This window comes from Egretta garzetta, unplaced genomic scaffold, assembly GCF_000687185.1.
Source record: "Egretta garzetta isolate BGI_Z169 unplaced genomic scaffold, ASM68718v1 scaffold16, whole genome shotgun sequence".
Classification (NCBI taxonomy): Eukaryota; Metazoa; Chordata; class Aves; order Pelecaniformes; family Ardeidae; genus Egretta; species Egretta garzetta.
In genome coordinates, this window is record NW_009260022.1 from 2,857,511 (window position 1) to 2,875,306 (window position 17,796).

Here is a 17,796-nt window from a genome sequence, read left to right on the forward strand (position 1 = left end):
GGGCTTCTGGAAAACAAACTACTGAAAATCTAGCAATTGCTTGCAGAACTGGCATATTTTGATTGTTTACAGTAATTGTGTTCACAGGATAGATGATGAATAATTACCTTTATGTCTGGTCTGGAGGGATAATGGAACGTTACATTATGAAATTCAATTTCACCTCGTACTTTATCCAGCTTGTATCCATCTTCTGACATGCAGTCAATGGTGGGTTTCTAGGATAGAATTTATTGTGTTATTTATTTGCTGTTAAACAGCCAACTCTGCTGCAGTACATAAATATTCCCAATACCACGCAAAGCCATGGCATTGCATGTTTGAACAGCACTTGGCTGCACTGAGCCAGCAGCAGGCCAGGGCTAGCAGGCAAGGGACATGAAACTGAAGGCCACAGGGATGGGGGAATTGTCACCGGTGGGTAGTATGGGCAAAATGAAAGCACCCTCTTCTCATTTTAGGCTTACTGCAATTACCACAGTCAAACACTCAGCTAGTTTTTGCTGACTTGGTGAGGCATTTTGACTAAGTTAATTTAGCCAGCTCCTCAGGAATAAAATGGCACTACTTCGCTCATATAAACATTCTCCTACAACACTGAACAACCAATTCGTTGCCGAAAATCTTCACGCTTCACCACTTTGTATTTAAAACAACCATCCTTGCACACCCAGTCCTAAGAGCTGGAGTCCTGATTTGAAGTTTTCCCGTGAAGTGCTTTGGGTCTCACATACTTATGTCCAGGCCTTGGGTACTGTGGACTGCTAGACGTGAGCAGAGAACTAAGAGAAATTTGAGTAGTCCCAAAGAAATCAAATTTTCTAAGGATAGATTTTTGAAGCAATACAGAGAATGAATTAAAACTGTAGTAACACCAATATTTTATGATAATTGATTTTTTATGTAGCCTACCAGATTGAAGGGAATTTTAATACAAGAAATGTGTATGTACTAAGATGTTAAGAGCAGCTAAAAGATTGGTTCCTCTTTGGGAATCTTACTTAAATTCAGATACTAAGCTATGAAGAAAAGTTTCACTTACCCTGCAAATGGGAACCTCAGCATGGCTGTAAGTTTAGTGCCAGAAAAAAATCTGTATCAGGGCAGAGCTGTGCTTTTACTGTCTAATCACAAATCTACAAATGCGGCAAGCAGATGGATCTAATTTTGTCACCCTTTCTCTAGACGGATGAAATCTCACTTCAGTTTACTTTTTTTACCCTAAGGTTATCTGGCTCAGCCTTATCTGAAATTTTGTGATTAATTCTTACTGTTGCAACTCTTCTGTGCTTTTTAAAATTTTCTCTAAAAACCACTTCTTTTATTCATCTTTTTCAGTTTATCTTAGAGCTTTAGCTTATGAAGTGCATTGATAAGGCATATATGTGTTATTACTATTATTATAGAACATTGAAGGATTACTAAAAAGTCCGTTAGCATTACCACAGCCCCTCTAGCCTTCTTTATATACCCTTCTGTGCTCTATAAAAGACAAGCAGCATTTTAATGTGTTTACACAGCTTTTAGCACAATAAAGCTTGTCAATGACCAAAGATACTATATACTGCTAAGAAAGCAGTAGTATTTTGCCAACCACTAAATTTATACAGATATAGAAAGGAATCCTCATCAATAAATGCCAGTGGCTCTCAGACTCTCTCATACAACCTTATTTCAAATATCTACCTGTCTAGATAATACTGTGATTAATATTCATGACTGCTGCATGACCAGTGCTTGTGCTTATTTGGTCTCATTTTAACTCAGGGTAGCTCTAAGACAGGCAACAGAGGCCACCTTTGCCACTAATGCCAACAGAGCCACATCTTTTGATGCCATCTGGAGGCTGGGAGCCAGATGCTTGCTGCAAGTTTGGCTGTGAGGTGACTATTACTGCCTGCCTGTACACTTTCTGTGGGCCAGCACTGATTAGTAATTATACATAAGGAGAAATGGCACTAAGAAACAGTAGTAGCTGAGGTAAAACTTCATTATTCAGAAACAGGTCACTTCAGAAATCTGTTGAGGACCTTCTCTGAGCCTGCCACTGCACCTTCTCATGTGCATGCCACTAGACCTTTCTATAGCATAGTCATTTTTTCTTTAATTGCACTAATTTTTTCCTCATTTATACAGTAGATAAAATCACTACTGCTTGAGGCTTATTTAATTATCTTTTCACTACAAAGTGACACAGCTTAGAAATTCATTACTTACTTTATCTATTGTCTCAAAAATGTTTGTTGCAGCCCCACGGCCAGTGGCAAAGGCTTCCAGACAGGGAGATGCCTGGCCAAGATTTAAAGCTCCTACTAAAACACCAAAGAAAACCTGAAGAAGTGAACAAAGAAGTTAACAAAATATGACATCACATTTTTGTTATGGTGTAGAGCTTAGACAGGCAAATCAAACTACAGTGGCTTAATGACTTCTTGTGCATCAGCTGTGCTGTGATGATTCACTATATGAGCATAATTAGCCCACAAGAAAAAAACCAAATGCATCTTAGAAGGGATTTTCACTGACTTTCACAACTTTGCTTCCAGGCTGAAGTAAATAATTTTTGCTTTGTCATGGCTAATAGTTTGAACATTCACCCTGAGCATTAGGAGAACTGGTATGTCATCCTCTGTTGCAGTTTGGGAATCTCTGAGAATTCTGCTAAGGAGCAATCAAGGACTCAGCTAGCCTTCTGAATGCCACAAACAGTAGTCAGGATAAATAGACAAGGTGTATAAGGAAACACTACTGTTGAGAGAGAAATAAAAGGACACAGGACCTACTTCTGCCTTACACCATAGTGATATTTACTGAGAACAACCCCATGGCTCAAGTGGAAGAATCTACTGCACGTATACTGTGCACTGCAAACATCTACGCTGTGATGTATAGATCATGCCATAAGTTCATGTTCAGCTTTACTACAAATTAATTTTCTTGTGTGAATGAATCCCAAAGCAAATAGGTTATATGCATGTCAGAATGAACATGATGGAGCAGGTTCTGTACCTTTGATAGAAGAAGGGAAGGCAATGCTTAGTGTATCTCAATGCAGTATGGCTGGTGCACGACAGTTTTTCAGAGACCAGGAAAAGCATATCTAAATGTTTTGTATCTACATATCCTCCCCTTCTCCCCCCTGCCAGACTAGGAGTGTATGGTAGTAAACAAAGTACAAGAAAGATGACTGGAAACTAAGAGAGGAAGGGGAACATAAGGGAGACTCTCTCCATTGACAGTTACAATTTTTCAGCTACAGGGTAGCTCCCCACTGTTTGCCATTTGTCATTTGGAAGCACTGAACTGTAGTTATCATGTGCAAGGCAGTGAAATTGCGCACTTTGTTTTTCACAGCACCACCTTGTATCAACTACTGGTGTCAAGAGCAGTTGCAAATGATTTCCTGAGAGGGACATCCTCCTTGAACAGAATGACTCAATTTTACAATGTTCTCAGAGTAATTTACCGAGGTCCATTTAACAGGAAGTTTTGCACGGCATGCTGCTGGTGGTTGGGAGCTCTCGTGGTGTGCAACAAGCAGAGAAGGATCAGAAATAGATGTCTCATCAGAACACCCAGGACTTACCAAGGTTCAGGAAAAATTTACTCTGGGTCTGGACTGGAGCCTGCCATTTGGGCAGTCCTGGCTTAAAGCAGATAACCAAAATATCTATAGATGTTGGTTTTATTGCTTTGAGGTCATCAGTGTCTAAAGCATCTGTTGTGCAGAAGTGTATGCATGAGTGCTGTGCAGGTTAGTATTTTTTTAATATACACTGCAGGAGCCACAGCCATGTGTGGTTTTATCAGCATATATGTTTACATGTTCTTTGTCATCTGTAGAGCTGGGTGGGCAATTAGCAATAGAAAAGGGTGATTCAAAGAGATATTAGATTTGATAAAACTTTCTTTGGTCAGGTTTCTCTTTACCACAATGGGGCTTTTCATCACCAAGTCAAGTTCTTCAGAGAAGCCAATAACCCAGAAGCCACATGCTGACCCACAAAATGGGAAAGCTAGTTTCAGACCTCTGCCAATTGTGTAGCAGGCTGTCAGACAAAAGCATTATTCTGATCACAGTAGGCAGCATTTCAAATCTTTAAAATAAACATGGATTTTTTTCTTAATCTTATCCAATTGTGTCATATACGTTCATACATATACTGAGTAATGATTTTTAAAAGACACATACAGTGTTTGTTACCACTGAGCCACCAGGTATCAGAACGCTACAAATACATGTTCCAGAATTAATGTTTTAAGAAACAGTCAAAAAAAGTTGCATCAAGCTAAAATGGGTACCTGCAGAAGAGTGCCAGGTGAATACTCCTCTTCTTCAAGGACAAGTTTAGAGCCATACCAAAAGGCTAATGCATAACACAGGAAAATTATAAGCCACATGTAACCAGTGAATAATCCCATTATTATTCCTTTTCGAATTCCCCAGTGCTGAGCAAACACCAGATTCTTATCATATCTGTAGAAACAGAGAAAAATAAAAGGAGATTAAATTAATTTGACAGAAAATGCAAAATTAGCAGAGACCAACAAAATGAGGCATCTTCAATGACTGCCTGTGCTACAGTTAACAGAGGGTCCACATAAGGTTGATACCTCTCACTCTGAAGCGAGAGACCGCTGCTGAAACCAGCAATGCTCCCCAATCACTAAATCCTTATATGTTCTACTGTAATAAGCACAAGAAAAGCCACACTCACTGCAGACACTGCACCACAGGGTTTGCGTTTTTAACAGAGTGATGCAGGATTTGAGAATTTGGCCAACGCTTCAGGGCACGTCCTACAGCCATGTTATGTTTTAAATGAATTTATGAGAGATTTGCAGCTTAACATCATCAAATCATTATGTGTTGCTGGAATTAGTCCTCTTACTTAGCTTGAAAGTACTCAGAGTTTTCATACGTGCTACAAAAATGATATATCAGACAATGTTTAGGGGAAAAATTGACGGCATGTTCCTACAAGTGGGAATGACTTGAAGACAGTACTGATGATGATTTATTTCAATGATTGACTGAATCATGAAACTGGTTTTGCATATGTAATGTTATTTGAAACCTAAACTTCTGTAACATACATGCATATAATTCTCAACTCCGAAGTGCATTTACAGCATTACGTTGCTACAGGCAAAAGAAACTGGAGACCTTACAATTCATCCAAACAAACCTTTCAACTTCTTTCTTCTCCCCACCAAAAGCAGCCACTGTTCTGATGGATGAAAGCACTTCATCAGCCACAGCTCCAGCTTTTGCATAAGCCTTTAATTCTCGGCCTGTTAGTTTTGCCACAGCCTACAAAAGCATAAGAAAGTACTGGTTACACATGAACTGTAGGCGCAGGCAAAGGCAGTGGTATGCAGTGCTGGCTGTCACACTGCACTGCCTGCTGTGCCGCAAGCCACCTCCTCCGCTCCGAGCAGGCTTTTATTAGGCATGCTGCACACTTGAAGACTTCTGTCTTCTAGTATTAGGGCATATACCTCTGTAGCATATGTTTTGCAGAACAGTTATCCCCTTGGCCAACAGCTCTGCTCCAGGTAGCTAGAAAGAGCAGCTGACCACCACCTACTTTCCCTCCCTCACTCTCTCTCTGCTCCTAACTGGGCTTAAGCAGATTGCAGGCTGAGGGTTCGTGCATCACAGGAGGAAGGGGAGCTTAAGTGGGAAGGACAGCCCTTTAGCCACTGTGGCAGAGCCCAGCTTCAGGAAGGAGAGGTAATGGTACTGATGGGGGAGGACGGAAACAGATGTTGCCCACCACTGTGCTTTGTTTCTTGGGCTGACAACAAACAGGTCCCTACACAGCAGCCCAGAGCACACTGGATGCCAAAAAGCTTACTTAGACTCAAAAAAATGCTCAAATTAGTGGAAGAAAATGTAGCCATGTACAATTCTACACAAGGATACGACATTGGCTTGTGAATGACATATCATTAGAAATTGAAGTGTCATTATTTGCTTTCTCTCATCAAATACTCTAACCCAGGCATCTACTAGCCACTTCTGGAGACAGGAAACCAGGCTAGATTGACCTTGGGTCTGTTTTCTTTATGGTAAAAAACAAAGACTTGGGCTGGAAAGGCTCGTAAGGAGGAAACACTTAACAGTGGGTATGTGAAAGGAAAGAGATGGGGACAGAGAAATAAGAATGGAAAGGGGGAAAATTGCAAACATAAAGGGGAATGAGCTCAGAAAGGAATTGAAAATGAAGGAAAGAGGCATTTGGGGGTTTATTTCATTCCTTGCCAGGATTATGCTCTCCCACTTCACACTGAGTCATTATGCATGTAATCTACTTGCAGCCAGCACAAGGTGCTAAAGGAGAACAGGAAGACAAGAAATTAGTCAGAGTTACATTAGAGGTTTGATCACAAAATGATAGCAAACTGTTCCTGACGTGGAAGGAGTGAGATGGCCAAAGGGCTGAACCCAGCACCAAAGAGCAGTGTGAGAGAGTGCAGAGGAGGAGCAGGAACTGCCCAGCCCTGCTGGGTGTGAGGGAAGACATGAGAAGGCAAAGGATCCTGCAGTTTCCCTCTTTGCTGTCCTTCCTCTGCACAGCAACAGGGAGTTTGTAGGGAGCAGGTGGAGGAGCAGAACAGGAACATCTGGGAGAGGACACAGCAGCTGCCAGGAGCAGGGACAGCTTCAGGTAAGTTTGAGCAGTTGTTTTCAACTATTTTACAACTCCGAAGATTGATCCTCTCTAAAAACCTCTAATCTACATAGAGAAATCAAGCCCCATGTCTGGTAACCATCTAAACTAGGTGTGTAGGAATAGAGAGGTGTAGGCCAGGTTCTGGTCTCAGCAACCACAATATCCAACCACGGGACCCAATAGAAGGTATGCTTACACTCCCATCTTAGAAGCAGGATGCATTATTCCGGGAATCAGAATAAGCAAAGAGGGAAGCCCACCTCCCTGCTCCCCCACCGCTGGTGCTCCTGTGACCATAATCTGCCTCTCTTGACTTTAAAGGGGTGTAACAGCCTTCTCGTCCACCAAAACTCCCAGCTCTATGGCATGACCTTCCCTGCTCATCATACCTCAACATGAACCTCTCACAATTCACTTACCAAGCCATAGACAGCTGCTCCAACCCCAAGCAGAGGGCTGGCTGCAATGATAACCAAGGTCAATTTCCAGCCACTGACAAAGCCCAGTAGGAATCCACACACAAAGGTGGTTAAGCGCTGGATAAAGATTGCTGCTTGGTCAGCAATAGCCTCATTAATTTTGTTTACATCACTGGGGAAAAAAAAAAAAAGAAAAAAACAACAGAAGATGGTGAGCATATCTTTCATTTGTGTTGCAGGTCTTGGCCACATTCGGGTTAGTTGCTTTCCCTTGGAGAGGGCCCTTCCTCACCCCTATTCTTTCCACCATCCCCCCTTCCAAAGACCCTGGGCTACAGTGAGAAAAGCTGGTGCCTTTGCAATGGCAGAAGACTTTTATGCACGAATACTGCAGAGAAGATACTGTCTTTTCCCAGGAAAAGCTGCCCTGTCAGCGGACCCATTCACTCACTGGTTCTTACTACTGTGTCCCAGCTGATTCAAAGGAGGGGGCAGCTGGATGCAGCTATTTGATAGTGGAAAAACAGTATAGGTGATATGGCATTCCTCCCATCACGGAGCACTGAGAATGTACCATACCGCCTTGGTGAGGGGGCAGGAAAAGGGAGGAGGGCTGTAACTCTCTTCTAGTTCCACCTTCCACCACCTCCCTGTTTCTCTCTCCACTCTGTCAGGTAGTTTGTTCTCTAAATGAGAGGGAGAAGGGCTACTTTATCACTGGAGGCAGTGGGAAAACATGGCAGCTCTATCACATGGGGGACAGTGGTGCAACGGTTAACATCATTCGACCCCTAGGCAGCTGCAGAGTTCATTTGTTCTCTCTTATGTATTGCCAACACAGAAAAAAATGTCTTGAAGCAAAGCAGACAATATACTTCTGCCACTCTTGGCTATTACCTCACCCCTGAGATTAGAAGAACTGGGAACTCCTGGAATAAATAGGAGCAAGTGGCATTGAGGTTTAAAGTGCAGAGTTGTTAGCTCATTGATATATCAAGTGAAATTACAGTCCTCTACTGAAAAATTTAAGCGTTGAGTTGAAGAACATGTTTCTATTTCTTCTGGATAATGTTTTTTGCAGTCAGGAAGCTTTTTGCAGGCACAGGACAATGTTGTTCAAAAAAACGGGGAACTGTTATTTGTTAGACAAATACATGCTCAGTTCCTATTTTTTTGCCAGAGAAATTCGTCACAGCAACTTACACTTGGCATTGATTCTTCATAAAAAGAACACCACAGGAAGTCATAAATACCACTGAGCAGTGGGTAAAGGCAAAAAAAATGCCCTTCAAGTACAGAAAAATCTTCTGCAGATGCAGGCACAACTGACACCAGGGAGCCATCTAGAGTCGTCATATTCGCCTCGCAGCTGCCTTCAGCCTGTAAACAGGAACCACTAAAAAAAGTGCAAGCCTTAAACTCCGCTTTTGTCAGGGTTAAATGTTTGCCCAGGATAAGAAGGTTTCTCCATCTCCTTGGGTCCTTTTCTAAAGGTAGGTGCTTGTACCTTCTTTAGCAGAAGATTAAGCAAGGCTCACTCTTCTCTTTTAAAAGCAAACAAAAGCAAAGTGTGCCCCTAATGTAATTTTTCTTTCTGGGAAGTGAGAGACGGTTCAAACCCACATCTCCTCCCTCGGGGAAGTGTGCAGTGGCAGCCAAATTATAGATTACTCTGAAAGGACTGGGCACAGGAGGAAAAGAGAAGGATAGGACAGGCTGACAAAAAAAAACCCACCCCAAAATCCAACAACCCCCACCTCCTCAACTACTGACAGACAAGGCACAAAAGGGAAACAATTGTGGCTTAACAGTTATGGCACTCAGTTCAAAGATGGGGGAGATAATCAGCCTGGTCCCTGCTCCCAGGAACATAGCTGTATTTTATATTAGAAGGTGTTTGTCAAATGCCTAGTTATTGAGAATCTGTTGTGTTAGGAAAGAAGTGCAAAATGTTCTCTGTAGCATATGTTTTTTCTAGATTACTTACTCAGAAATTCGGGTGTTCAGTTCTCCTACAGATGTACAGTCAAACCAGCCTATATCCATTCGCATTACTTTCCTGAAATAAGCTTTTCTGATTTTCTGTATCTGACGAGCTGCAGCCATAACCCAAAAGCAGATCTGGGAAAAGCATAACATGGCTGATAAATTGCAGTAAAAAGTCTTCCTACTCCCAATAAATAAGAAAAAGCAATTTGGCTAAAATGGGAAAGAACTTTGGCTATTGATAAAATCAGTATTCAGGTAAAATATATTCTAGCTACATGGACATGATAGTTGTTTTATGCCTTTGATCTTTAAATAATCCCATAATTTTATAAAGCCTCTGGATCAAGCATTTGTCTCAGTTCTGATAGGCTGAGAGGAGATGCAAGTTAAATTACCTGTGCTGTTACATGAATGTCGTACATAAAAAATTTTTTCCATCTACAGCTGTAAGTAATGTAGGGATGGCAGCCATAGCCATCCTAGCTCAGCAAACTCTGGGATAGTTTTCAGGAAGGAGAATGACAAGGATTTTTATGATTATAAAAAGCTTCAAAAACAGTAGACCCTTTAGCAGGAATCATCCAAGCTTATGGCTCATTTCAGTCATAAGGACTGAAGCATTACTGCAGAATATGTAGGGTGTGATTCTTCTCCAACACTAGTTTTACACTAGTATTAGTCTGTAATATCTATAATAGAAGCACGGGGCTCAACACAGTTGAGATGCCTACTGGGAATCTGCATTGCCCTTCAGCTGTTATTTTGGGAGGGCATATAGATTCCATAGTAACTACACTTGAGCAAGTATTTCTTGTGATGAGAAAGGAGCAGCATGCATTCTTCTCACTGGGTAAAACGTATCTTTGTACAAAGGTATGCATACCCAAATCCAACGAGTTCTCAGATTGCCAGAGCTAAACTATTTCAGCCGATAGAATGAGAACTGAAAGCATCTGCTCTGCTCAAACAGGCAGCTGACTAAGCAGTTAAAGGGAACATAATTATTATAAGCTTAATTATTTAGTTATTTAAATTTTGAAATCAAAGTAGGGAATAAAATACTGACTTGGAGGTATCCTAACACAAGTATGGCACAACCAATTCCTGCATAGTAACCTGCAAACTTGGTCATTTCTTGTTCAATGTCCAGCAGCCTGAAAAAAGGGGGGAAAAAAAAAAAAAAAAAAAAAAGAGTTAGCAATACTGTTTTAAGTTAAGTTTCTTACAGACTTCTATTCTGGTGTTTCTTCAAGTTAGAGTCACGTCAGCTGGCAAGCCAGCTTGTTTTGGTAAGAGGCGTTGTTTCCCAATACTGAGGCTACTGCTAGCATTGGTTGTTTTGCTCACTCTGCCTGTCGCACAGGGGTAGGGCACTGGGAGGTACCAGGAAGGGCTCTGCCATCCTGGAGCAGCCCTGCAGTCTCTGAGAAACCCCACCAGACTGCATGCTCTGAAACACCACAGGTGAGAGGGTGTTTCAGGGGAGAGCTGCCCAACAACTTTTCATTAGATGTTGAATGCACTTGCTTTGTGCCCTGATACCAACTAATAACACTCAAATTTAAACAGTGTTTTACAGAGAGAAATGATGGCTGCTAAAGTCGAATTCAAGTATTACTTTGTACCATAAGCTTGTGAATCTGAAATGATAATTTCTTTTAGCTCAAGTAGGAGTATTAAATTACTCCTAATATCAGTGAAGGGCATTGAGTTGCTGCTATTGCATGTAAATTGCTTTGAAATAGGCATTTCAGGTCATTATCAGTTATGCTTTTAGACAACTTTTTTAAAACACCCTGAAGACAGCAAATTTTATTCTGTTTACCCAGAATTTGGACACTGAAATTTTAAGCCAAAAGGGAACACTATACATCTGACCCAATCTCTTGCAAAAAACAATCATGGAAACAACTCAGGTGATGGACACAGATAGCCAGTACCATTTTTAATGCTTTAATGTATCCTGCCTGGTGCATAGTTGCTGCTTCAGAGGATCAGGGGTCTGTAGCAAACTCTGTATTCTATCTATCTGCCAGCCCCATCTCAGAGAGCTGGCTTGGACAGCCTGGGGCATATAATTTGGGCCCAGTCACCTACATCTAGGAATATGAATCACTTCCCACGTGCTCTGAATTTCAGAGACCTTTAGACAAGTAACTTTTAATTCTAATGAAATATCTAATTAAATGTCACTCAGATACTAGAAAATTCTTAGAATGATGCACTGAAAAATGAGCCTTAGGAAAGGTTACAGGTTCAAATTTGCTTTTGACAGATATCTGTATCTGAATGAATCACCTAGACTCCATTTATTATAGTTAATAGAATGAAACAGGCACTCTTATAGGGCAGTTCTTCTGACTTGCCTTAGACATCTCCCATGAGCTAAGATGAATTGCATCCTAGAAGCACCCATTTCTCTTCAATGACTAAAGTTTAGCTAACTTGCTCAGAAGTCAGCAAGCACCTATAGGTACCTAAGTCCTAACCAGAATGACCAGAATCATTATTACCTACAGTGTCATCAAAGGAAACAGATTAGTGAACTTAGATGTGCAGCAGATACACCTGTTATCAGATCATCATCAAAGGATATTCTTGCTGACATCTATAGCTGAAAGACCAAGACCCAAGATGTCATTCTCTCCCTCCAGGTAGTATCTCCAGCTCAGAAACAGGACTCTAACAAGAACCATACCCCTTTTCTGCCTTATGGATAGAAAATGTAAGGTTTAAAGGCTGAAATGGACTTTCACTAGCAATACATTCTCTGACAAGCCATAGTAACAAATGAAAAGAAATACATCTACTACTTACCCACAGCTTATTGTGGCATTCTTTTCATTCTGATGAATAGTACCATTAATCCACGCTATGGTGTTATTTACACATGTCTTGCCTGGGTCTTCAAGCTCTTGCATTTCAATGTCATACTCAATAAATGTGTCTGCCATTGCACCAAACACAAGCAACACAGCTGGCTGGGCTGCTCCATGAACAATAGCACAGAAACTACCAACAGCCATCATTAAAATTTCCATAGATGAAGAAAATCGAAACTAAAGAGACAGGAAAAAAATATGGTCTCTGCTGAGAGGCAGTCTTCATTCTGGCTGTATACTGATAAATCATTAATCAGGTGGATCAGATACAGAATCATTCTCCTTAAGTTTCAGAATTATCTTCAATACAGAAAGAAGACAAATGACTGTCTCTAATCTAATCTAACTGCACTTGTGATTACAGCCTCATAAATTACGATGAGCTCCCTTTTAGTTGACAGCAGAATCTGACCATGTGAATGAATGTATTAACATATAACATTAATAGCTCAATATCATTCCACATTATCATCATTCCAGAAACTAGCTAAAAGATTAAGAATAGTAATTATAATCCATATATATAGTGTGCTTCAGAGATTTCCTGTGGGGATGGAGGGAGAGAGAAGGGAGGAAAAAGCCTTAAGGCATTATGCAGAGCCTCTGAATAGAATTAGCCAATTTCTCAAAAGTCTGGGGTGCTATGGTAGAAAGCCAACTAAACGTCTCAGAGCAAGTTCTCATAATTAATATTCTAAAACATGTTGGCTGAGCTAAGAAATTGTGCACTGGCTCTTAATCTGGGAGAAATGTATAGAAATATGACATAGTAAGCAGTAAAAAAAGGGTTGAGCTAAGTCCTATTACCTTAAATTTACAATGGGCCAAGAGCCGCACACATGCAGCTGGTGACTTGGCTAAGATACAGCAACTTCAGTTACCTTTGTCATGACTGTGTGAAGTTCTCAGGCTGAAGTCATGCATAAATATATAGATCAAACTGTCCATACAGACTATCAGTATCAGATGCTATCTATTTTGAAATAGGAGTGTAAAGAGGAATCATAGCCTGCTGAAGAACCTGTCCAGGTTCTGTAGGTGCTATAATGTGTCTAAGAGAAGAAAGGGTGGGAATTTGGACCACATATGGAAAAGGGGCATTAGGGCGGAGACAAGATAATGGGAAAAACAAGTCAGTTAACATAAAAGAGAAATAAATAAAAGGTCTTTCTACAAAAAAGTCAGAAGAAAACTGTAGCCCTACCACTGTTCTGCAAACCTTGGTCATAAGAAGTCTAGGAATTCCCTTGATTAAAAAAAAAAAAACCAAAACACACACACACACAGAAAATGTACAGATATGTGATATCTAGTTTCTTAGCACACCTAATGCAAACATACTGTGTTTACCAACTGTACTTTAGGAGTCAAACATCTGTCCAAAATAGGGTACAGAACTCAAACCCCTCTGCTTGACAGGCATAGCCCTCTGTGTGGACAGACTGTTCTCTCCACCCAACTAAGAGTTTAGATGCTTCACCAGGTAGAGTACAAGCCACATGGATGTAACTGCACTAGCGCAGTACTACAGTCAGGACCGTATTAGTCTGGACACATTACAGGCTAATTGCCTGTACACGCAAAACAGAAGTAATAAAACCTCTTAGCTGCATGCTGCTGGGTTGGACATCTACTACATTAATTTTAAAATTTAGATGCACCGTATGGCATTTCAAGACCCATCAAAGGCTAGACAGACCAGTATTGTACATTCCCAACTTTCTGTAGTTACCAAATTTTCTAATATCCATGGAGCAATTACAAGGGAGCTGAATTATCTACCAAGATCACACAGCAAATTTTTCACAGAAATAAGAATGAACCAAGGTCACCTAGATCCCTGCTGTGCATCCTAATTCTTTTCCTCACATATACCTGTAGATTGAATATAATGTGTTTAATGGACAATGATGACACAAATATTGATAATTGATACCAAGCTGACAAAATGACAAAGGATTCTATTAAATTCCCATTGACTTTAATGGCAAGATTTCATGCCAAACGGTTTAATCCTTAAAAGTTTGGCTTAGTCACAGCTATTCCCCAAAACAACCGTATTGTCACTTACTCTGCAGCACAATACACATAAAATATTTATAGTCATTGCTTTCATTACCAGCTGAAAGAAGCCAATGTGAATAGTGTTTTCTTTCTTTTCTGATGACCTTCAAGAACAGAAAAACATAAAATTAGAAACTTGTATTTCAGTACATATTTTGTTCTATATGCAAAGATAGTACACAGAATTGAACTTAACTCACTTTTCACTTTTCTTCTCTATAAAAGGTTCTTCAGATGTGTAGAAATTCCTAGCAAAAAGGATAAGATTTTACATTAATTCTTTTATTCTCTTGCTTACTTCTCTGAAATTACATTTTATTTGAGATATTTTGCCCAAAATTTTGAGAGACAGGCTGTTTCTTTCAGATTTCTTTCAGAACCAGTGATTTGATGGTTCTTTTAAGTTTTAGACAGGGACTAGAAAGGAGGCTAGGTTAAAAAATCTGAAGGTTTATGCTTTGTTTCATAAGCAGCTCCTCAAAACACTGTTGCTATAATGTGGATTGTGGGTTCTTAAAGGTCACTTAGAGAAAAACCTACCATCCAAATTGTTGGCTAGACCTAGACAAGGGTCCTATTCCCACTCATTCTTATATTGCCTGTATGTTCATATGTCCACAGTGGCAGTACAATCTCTCACCTTACCATACAGCATTTTTTTCAGTGCTCATATTATGTGTTGCTATGTGTACATTCAGTGATGAATGAGTGAGGATTTTGAATTTGGATATTATATTTTTAATGAATCAAATTAATTCAAGCTTTATTTGTCATGGACAGTTCTCAGAAACCAGATCCTAGGAAGCCTGAAGGAAGCTTCCTATGTGTAGCAGGTAGGACCATATATGTGTTATATGTTAAAGTCCAACAGAATTTGGGTTTCAAGATGTGCGAGGACCATGGTAGACCTTGAATACTGGGCTGGTGCTCTTTGAGGTGGGCAACCTGACAAAGACAAAAATTAAGAGATGCTCTTGCTTCCTCATTCTAGGAGTAGTTCTTAGTCTGTGTACACTGTGTCAGAAAGAGTTGGCACAAATTACAGCACACAGTAGGATGTCCAGTCTGCTACAGAGTTGCCCCAAGAGGTAGGCTCTTAACCCCATTCAAACCTCAGATTATAGCTGAAGGTCAGTGTCTCTAAGTCATTTCAGCTTTTAACTATCTAGAATTCTACGTTTAAATCTTAATATCTGAGCTTAAATTATGTGAGCGAATTCCTTTTGTTTTAAACTCTCACTGTTATGCTTTAAGAAAAATTAATCAAGATTGATTAAAATTTCTGAAAAACTCATTTCTCAAACTAAAAGCACTGAAGAAAGATAAATTCAAATATCAAAAATATTTTCAGAAGAAAGACCATGTTTTGCTGCCATTACTCTGTGAATTTAAAGGTTTCTAGGACTGTTTTGGTCTACCTGTGTCAGCTGTATCAAATAAGGCAGGTCAACTCCTAGAGAACATCTTTTCATTAAATACCATATATTCTATAAATGCATCAATTTGATCAGATGACATTAACTTCTCTGAACATTCCTAGAAATATTGATTGTTCTGTTTGTGTACACGACTTACTCTGATTTCTTGAAGCTGTTACCTGTTAGGGAAAACAAATGCATAGACTAGTTAATAATTATTGTTAAAGTACATAATCCTCGGTAAACATGTGAAACATAAACCCTAGAACCCCATGGCACCTGACCATTCCTGACTTATAAGCATCTTATTCCCACTGGTACATCTAGCCAGGGACATGAACTGACATGGGTCCAAGAATTCCTTAGTAAGTTTATACCAATTTATGCCTGCTTTCTCTTGTAGAAGTAGACTCAAGTTTTCAATCCCCCAAATGACAAGATGGTTGTTGCTGAATACATTATTCAGGACTATTGCCAAAAGTCAACTCATTTTCATCGCAAACTGCTTGCTAGTGTTCAACTAGTTCTCTTGGACACTGGCTTATCAAGGAATGCTACTCTCCTGGCAGTCCATTCATGCTCCCTGAAAAGAGGAGCAGTAGATCTTCACTTTTGCCTTTCAACAACTTAGAGACTGCAAATCCTGTGGAAGAGGGGCAGCTGTGCCACTGGAGGGTGAGATGAACTTGTCACACTGATGTGCGATTCATGGGATACTCTCAGATACATATCTCAGTGAAATGGAATTATACTACAAGATATTGTTATGCTGTAGGGCAACTCCTTAGTCCCCAGAACAGGTCTGGATTTAGCTCCCTTTCAAGGGATGTTGTTAAAGATGTCATACCTAAAAAGCACAGTTTGTATCTGCAGGGGCTGTAGAAAATATTTGCTGTGCATCGCTTGAGATGACAATGAATAAAGAGCTAGTTTTATGTATACAGCACAGTTTGGATAATCTAAGGGCACTGGGCATATGCACCTTGCTCATTTACGATGCACTTGGCAGTTCAGCATGGTATACCGGGTTCAGAAACATGGTATGCTTTCCAAGCAGTGCCTTCCTTTCTTCACATCTAGTGACACAACACTGAGCATGCACAGGCCTGTCTCACACAGCAAACACAGAGGAACTTTACATCGCAATTCAATAAGGGTGCAAAGAAGTCACTGCAGCCACAATTTTGCCTCCATTTTCCTACCCAATGGAAGAAGGCTTTTCCACTGTCTCCAGGGTTTTGCATTTCCCAAGGCAACAATGTTAGATGGAAGCGGTCTGAGTTTGAGACTGAGAGAACAGCTGATTACCTCTCCTTTTTGGGGTTGTTAAGATAACTTTATTTGGCTTTAGCTAACAATTACTCTATTGGGTTTATCCTGCTCTGTTTGTTATTCAGGGATGGTAAAAAGATTCTTTCAATAAGGACGTATGTTTCCACAATGAGTCAACCATTGGAATAATCTCCCCAGGGAAGTGGTTGACTCCGCCACATTGGACACTTTTAAGACTCAGCTGGACAGGGTGCTGGGCCGTCTTGTCTAGACTGTACCCTTACCTAGAAAGGTTGGACTAGATGATCCCTTGAGGTTCCTTCCAACCTAGGATTCTATGATTCTATATGACTATCCCAGACATTTTCCAGGAAGGTTTTAATCCGTAAAATTATTATTACAAAGAATCATTCGGTGTTAGAAAAGAACTGATTGTGAAGGAAAAGAAACATCTGTTTGCAGGTTTTTGAAGTTGGGCAGCTGGTAACAGCTGTAATGGTTTGAAACCATTCCTAGAAGATTCTCCAGGGTTTATCGGAAAAGGTGAGGTTGAGAGAAAGCTTCCTCCTCAGGGTGGTAATGCAAAGTGTTTTGCAAAAAAATGAAGGAATTGGGTACTGGGAGGAAAATGGGAGGAATTAAAGAGTCTGGTGAAATAGCTTTCTGAGTCATATCAATTCAGAGAGCAAAATAAGCATTCTCTGAAGGTGAAGAAATCCTGATCTATGAACTTGAAGAGGGAAACAAGAGTATATCAGTGCTATTCAGGAGTGTGAGGAACTGTAGGCCAGCTCTTGTGGGCCAGGCGTTTTTAAGCAGGAGTAGAATTTAGAATGATGTTACCTGTCCTTAATTTGAAAGAAAAAAACAGATGAGTAACAGTTCACAGTGCTACAACTGAAAAAAAAAATAGAAAAAGAACATAGAACACGATTTGTATTGAAAAGAAAAGAATATAGGGAAGATGAAAGAATTTACTAACCCTAATTAAAAACCCCTATAGTTATCTTTGAATTATAAAAAAATTTTGAAAGGGGAACTAAGGCATTTAAGACAAATTTTATTATTTCAA

At 40.1% G+C, this 17,796-nt stretch overlaps 2 protein-coding genes across 4 annotated transcripts in view; one reads left to right on the plus strand and one right to left on the minus strand.

The window, feature by feature from the left end:
• ABCB11 (ATP binding cassette subfamily B member 11) overlaps positions 1 to 17,796 on the minus strand; it is a 44,007-nt gene that overhangs the window by 23,106 nt on the left and 3,105 nt on the right. The window contains exons 2-12 of one of the 2 annotated variants that reach the window (XM_009640756.1): positions 15,440 to 15,448; positions 14,235 to 14,250; positions 14,090 to 14,138; positions 11,906 to 12,147; positions 10,155 to 10,242; positions 9,087 to 9,220; positions 7,100 to 7,271; positions 5,190 to 5,314; positions 4,303 to 4,477; positions 2,218 to 2,331; positions 108 to 218 (exon numbers count right to left, since the gene is read on the minus strand). In XM_009640756.1, coding sequence (XP_009639051.1) covers positions 108 to 218; positions 2,218 to 2,331; positions 4,303 to 4,477; positions 5,190 to 5,314; positions 7,100 to 7,271; positions 9,087 to 9,220; positions 10,155 to 10,242; positions 11,906 to 12,147; positions 14,090 to 14,138; positions 14,235 to 14,250; positions 15,440 to 15,448 — 1,235 coding nt within the window. Of the gene's footprint in view, positions 1 to 107; positions 219 to 2,217; positions 2,332 to 4,302; positions 4,478 to 5,189; positions 5,315 to 7,099; positions 7,272 to 9,086; positions 9,221 to 10,154; positions 10,243 to 11,905; positions 12,148 to 14,089; positions 14,139 to 14,234; positions 14,283 to 15,439; positions 15,449 to 15,609; positions 15,632 to 17,796 lie in introns of both variants that reach the window. The other variant, XM_035896245.1, reaches the window with a different exon arrangement.
• Positions 8,512 to 17,796, plus strand: part of DHRS9 (dehydrogenase/reductase 9) — a 30,098-nt gene continuing 20,813 nt past the window's right edge. Inside the window, exons 1-2 of one of the 2 annotated variants that reach the window (XM_035896246.1) lie at positions 8,512 to 8,592; positions 14,815 to 14,867. The gene's annotated coding sequence lies outside the window, so the exon portion shown is untranslated. The remainder of the gene's footprint in view (positions 8,593 to 14,814; positions 14,868 to 17,796) is intronic. The other variant, XM_009640757.2, reaches the window with a different exon arrangement.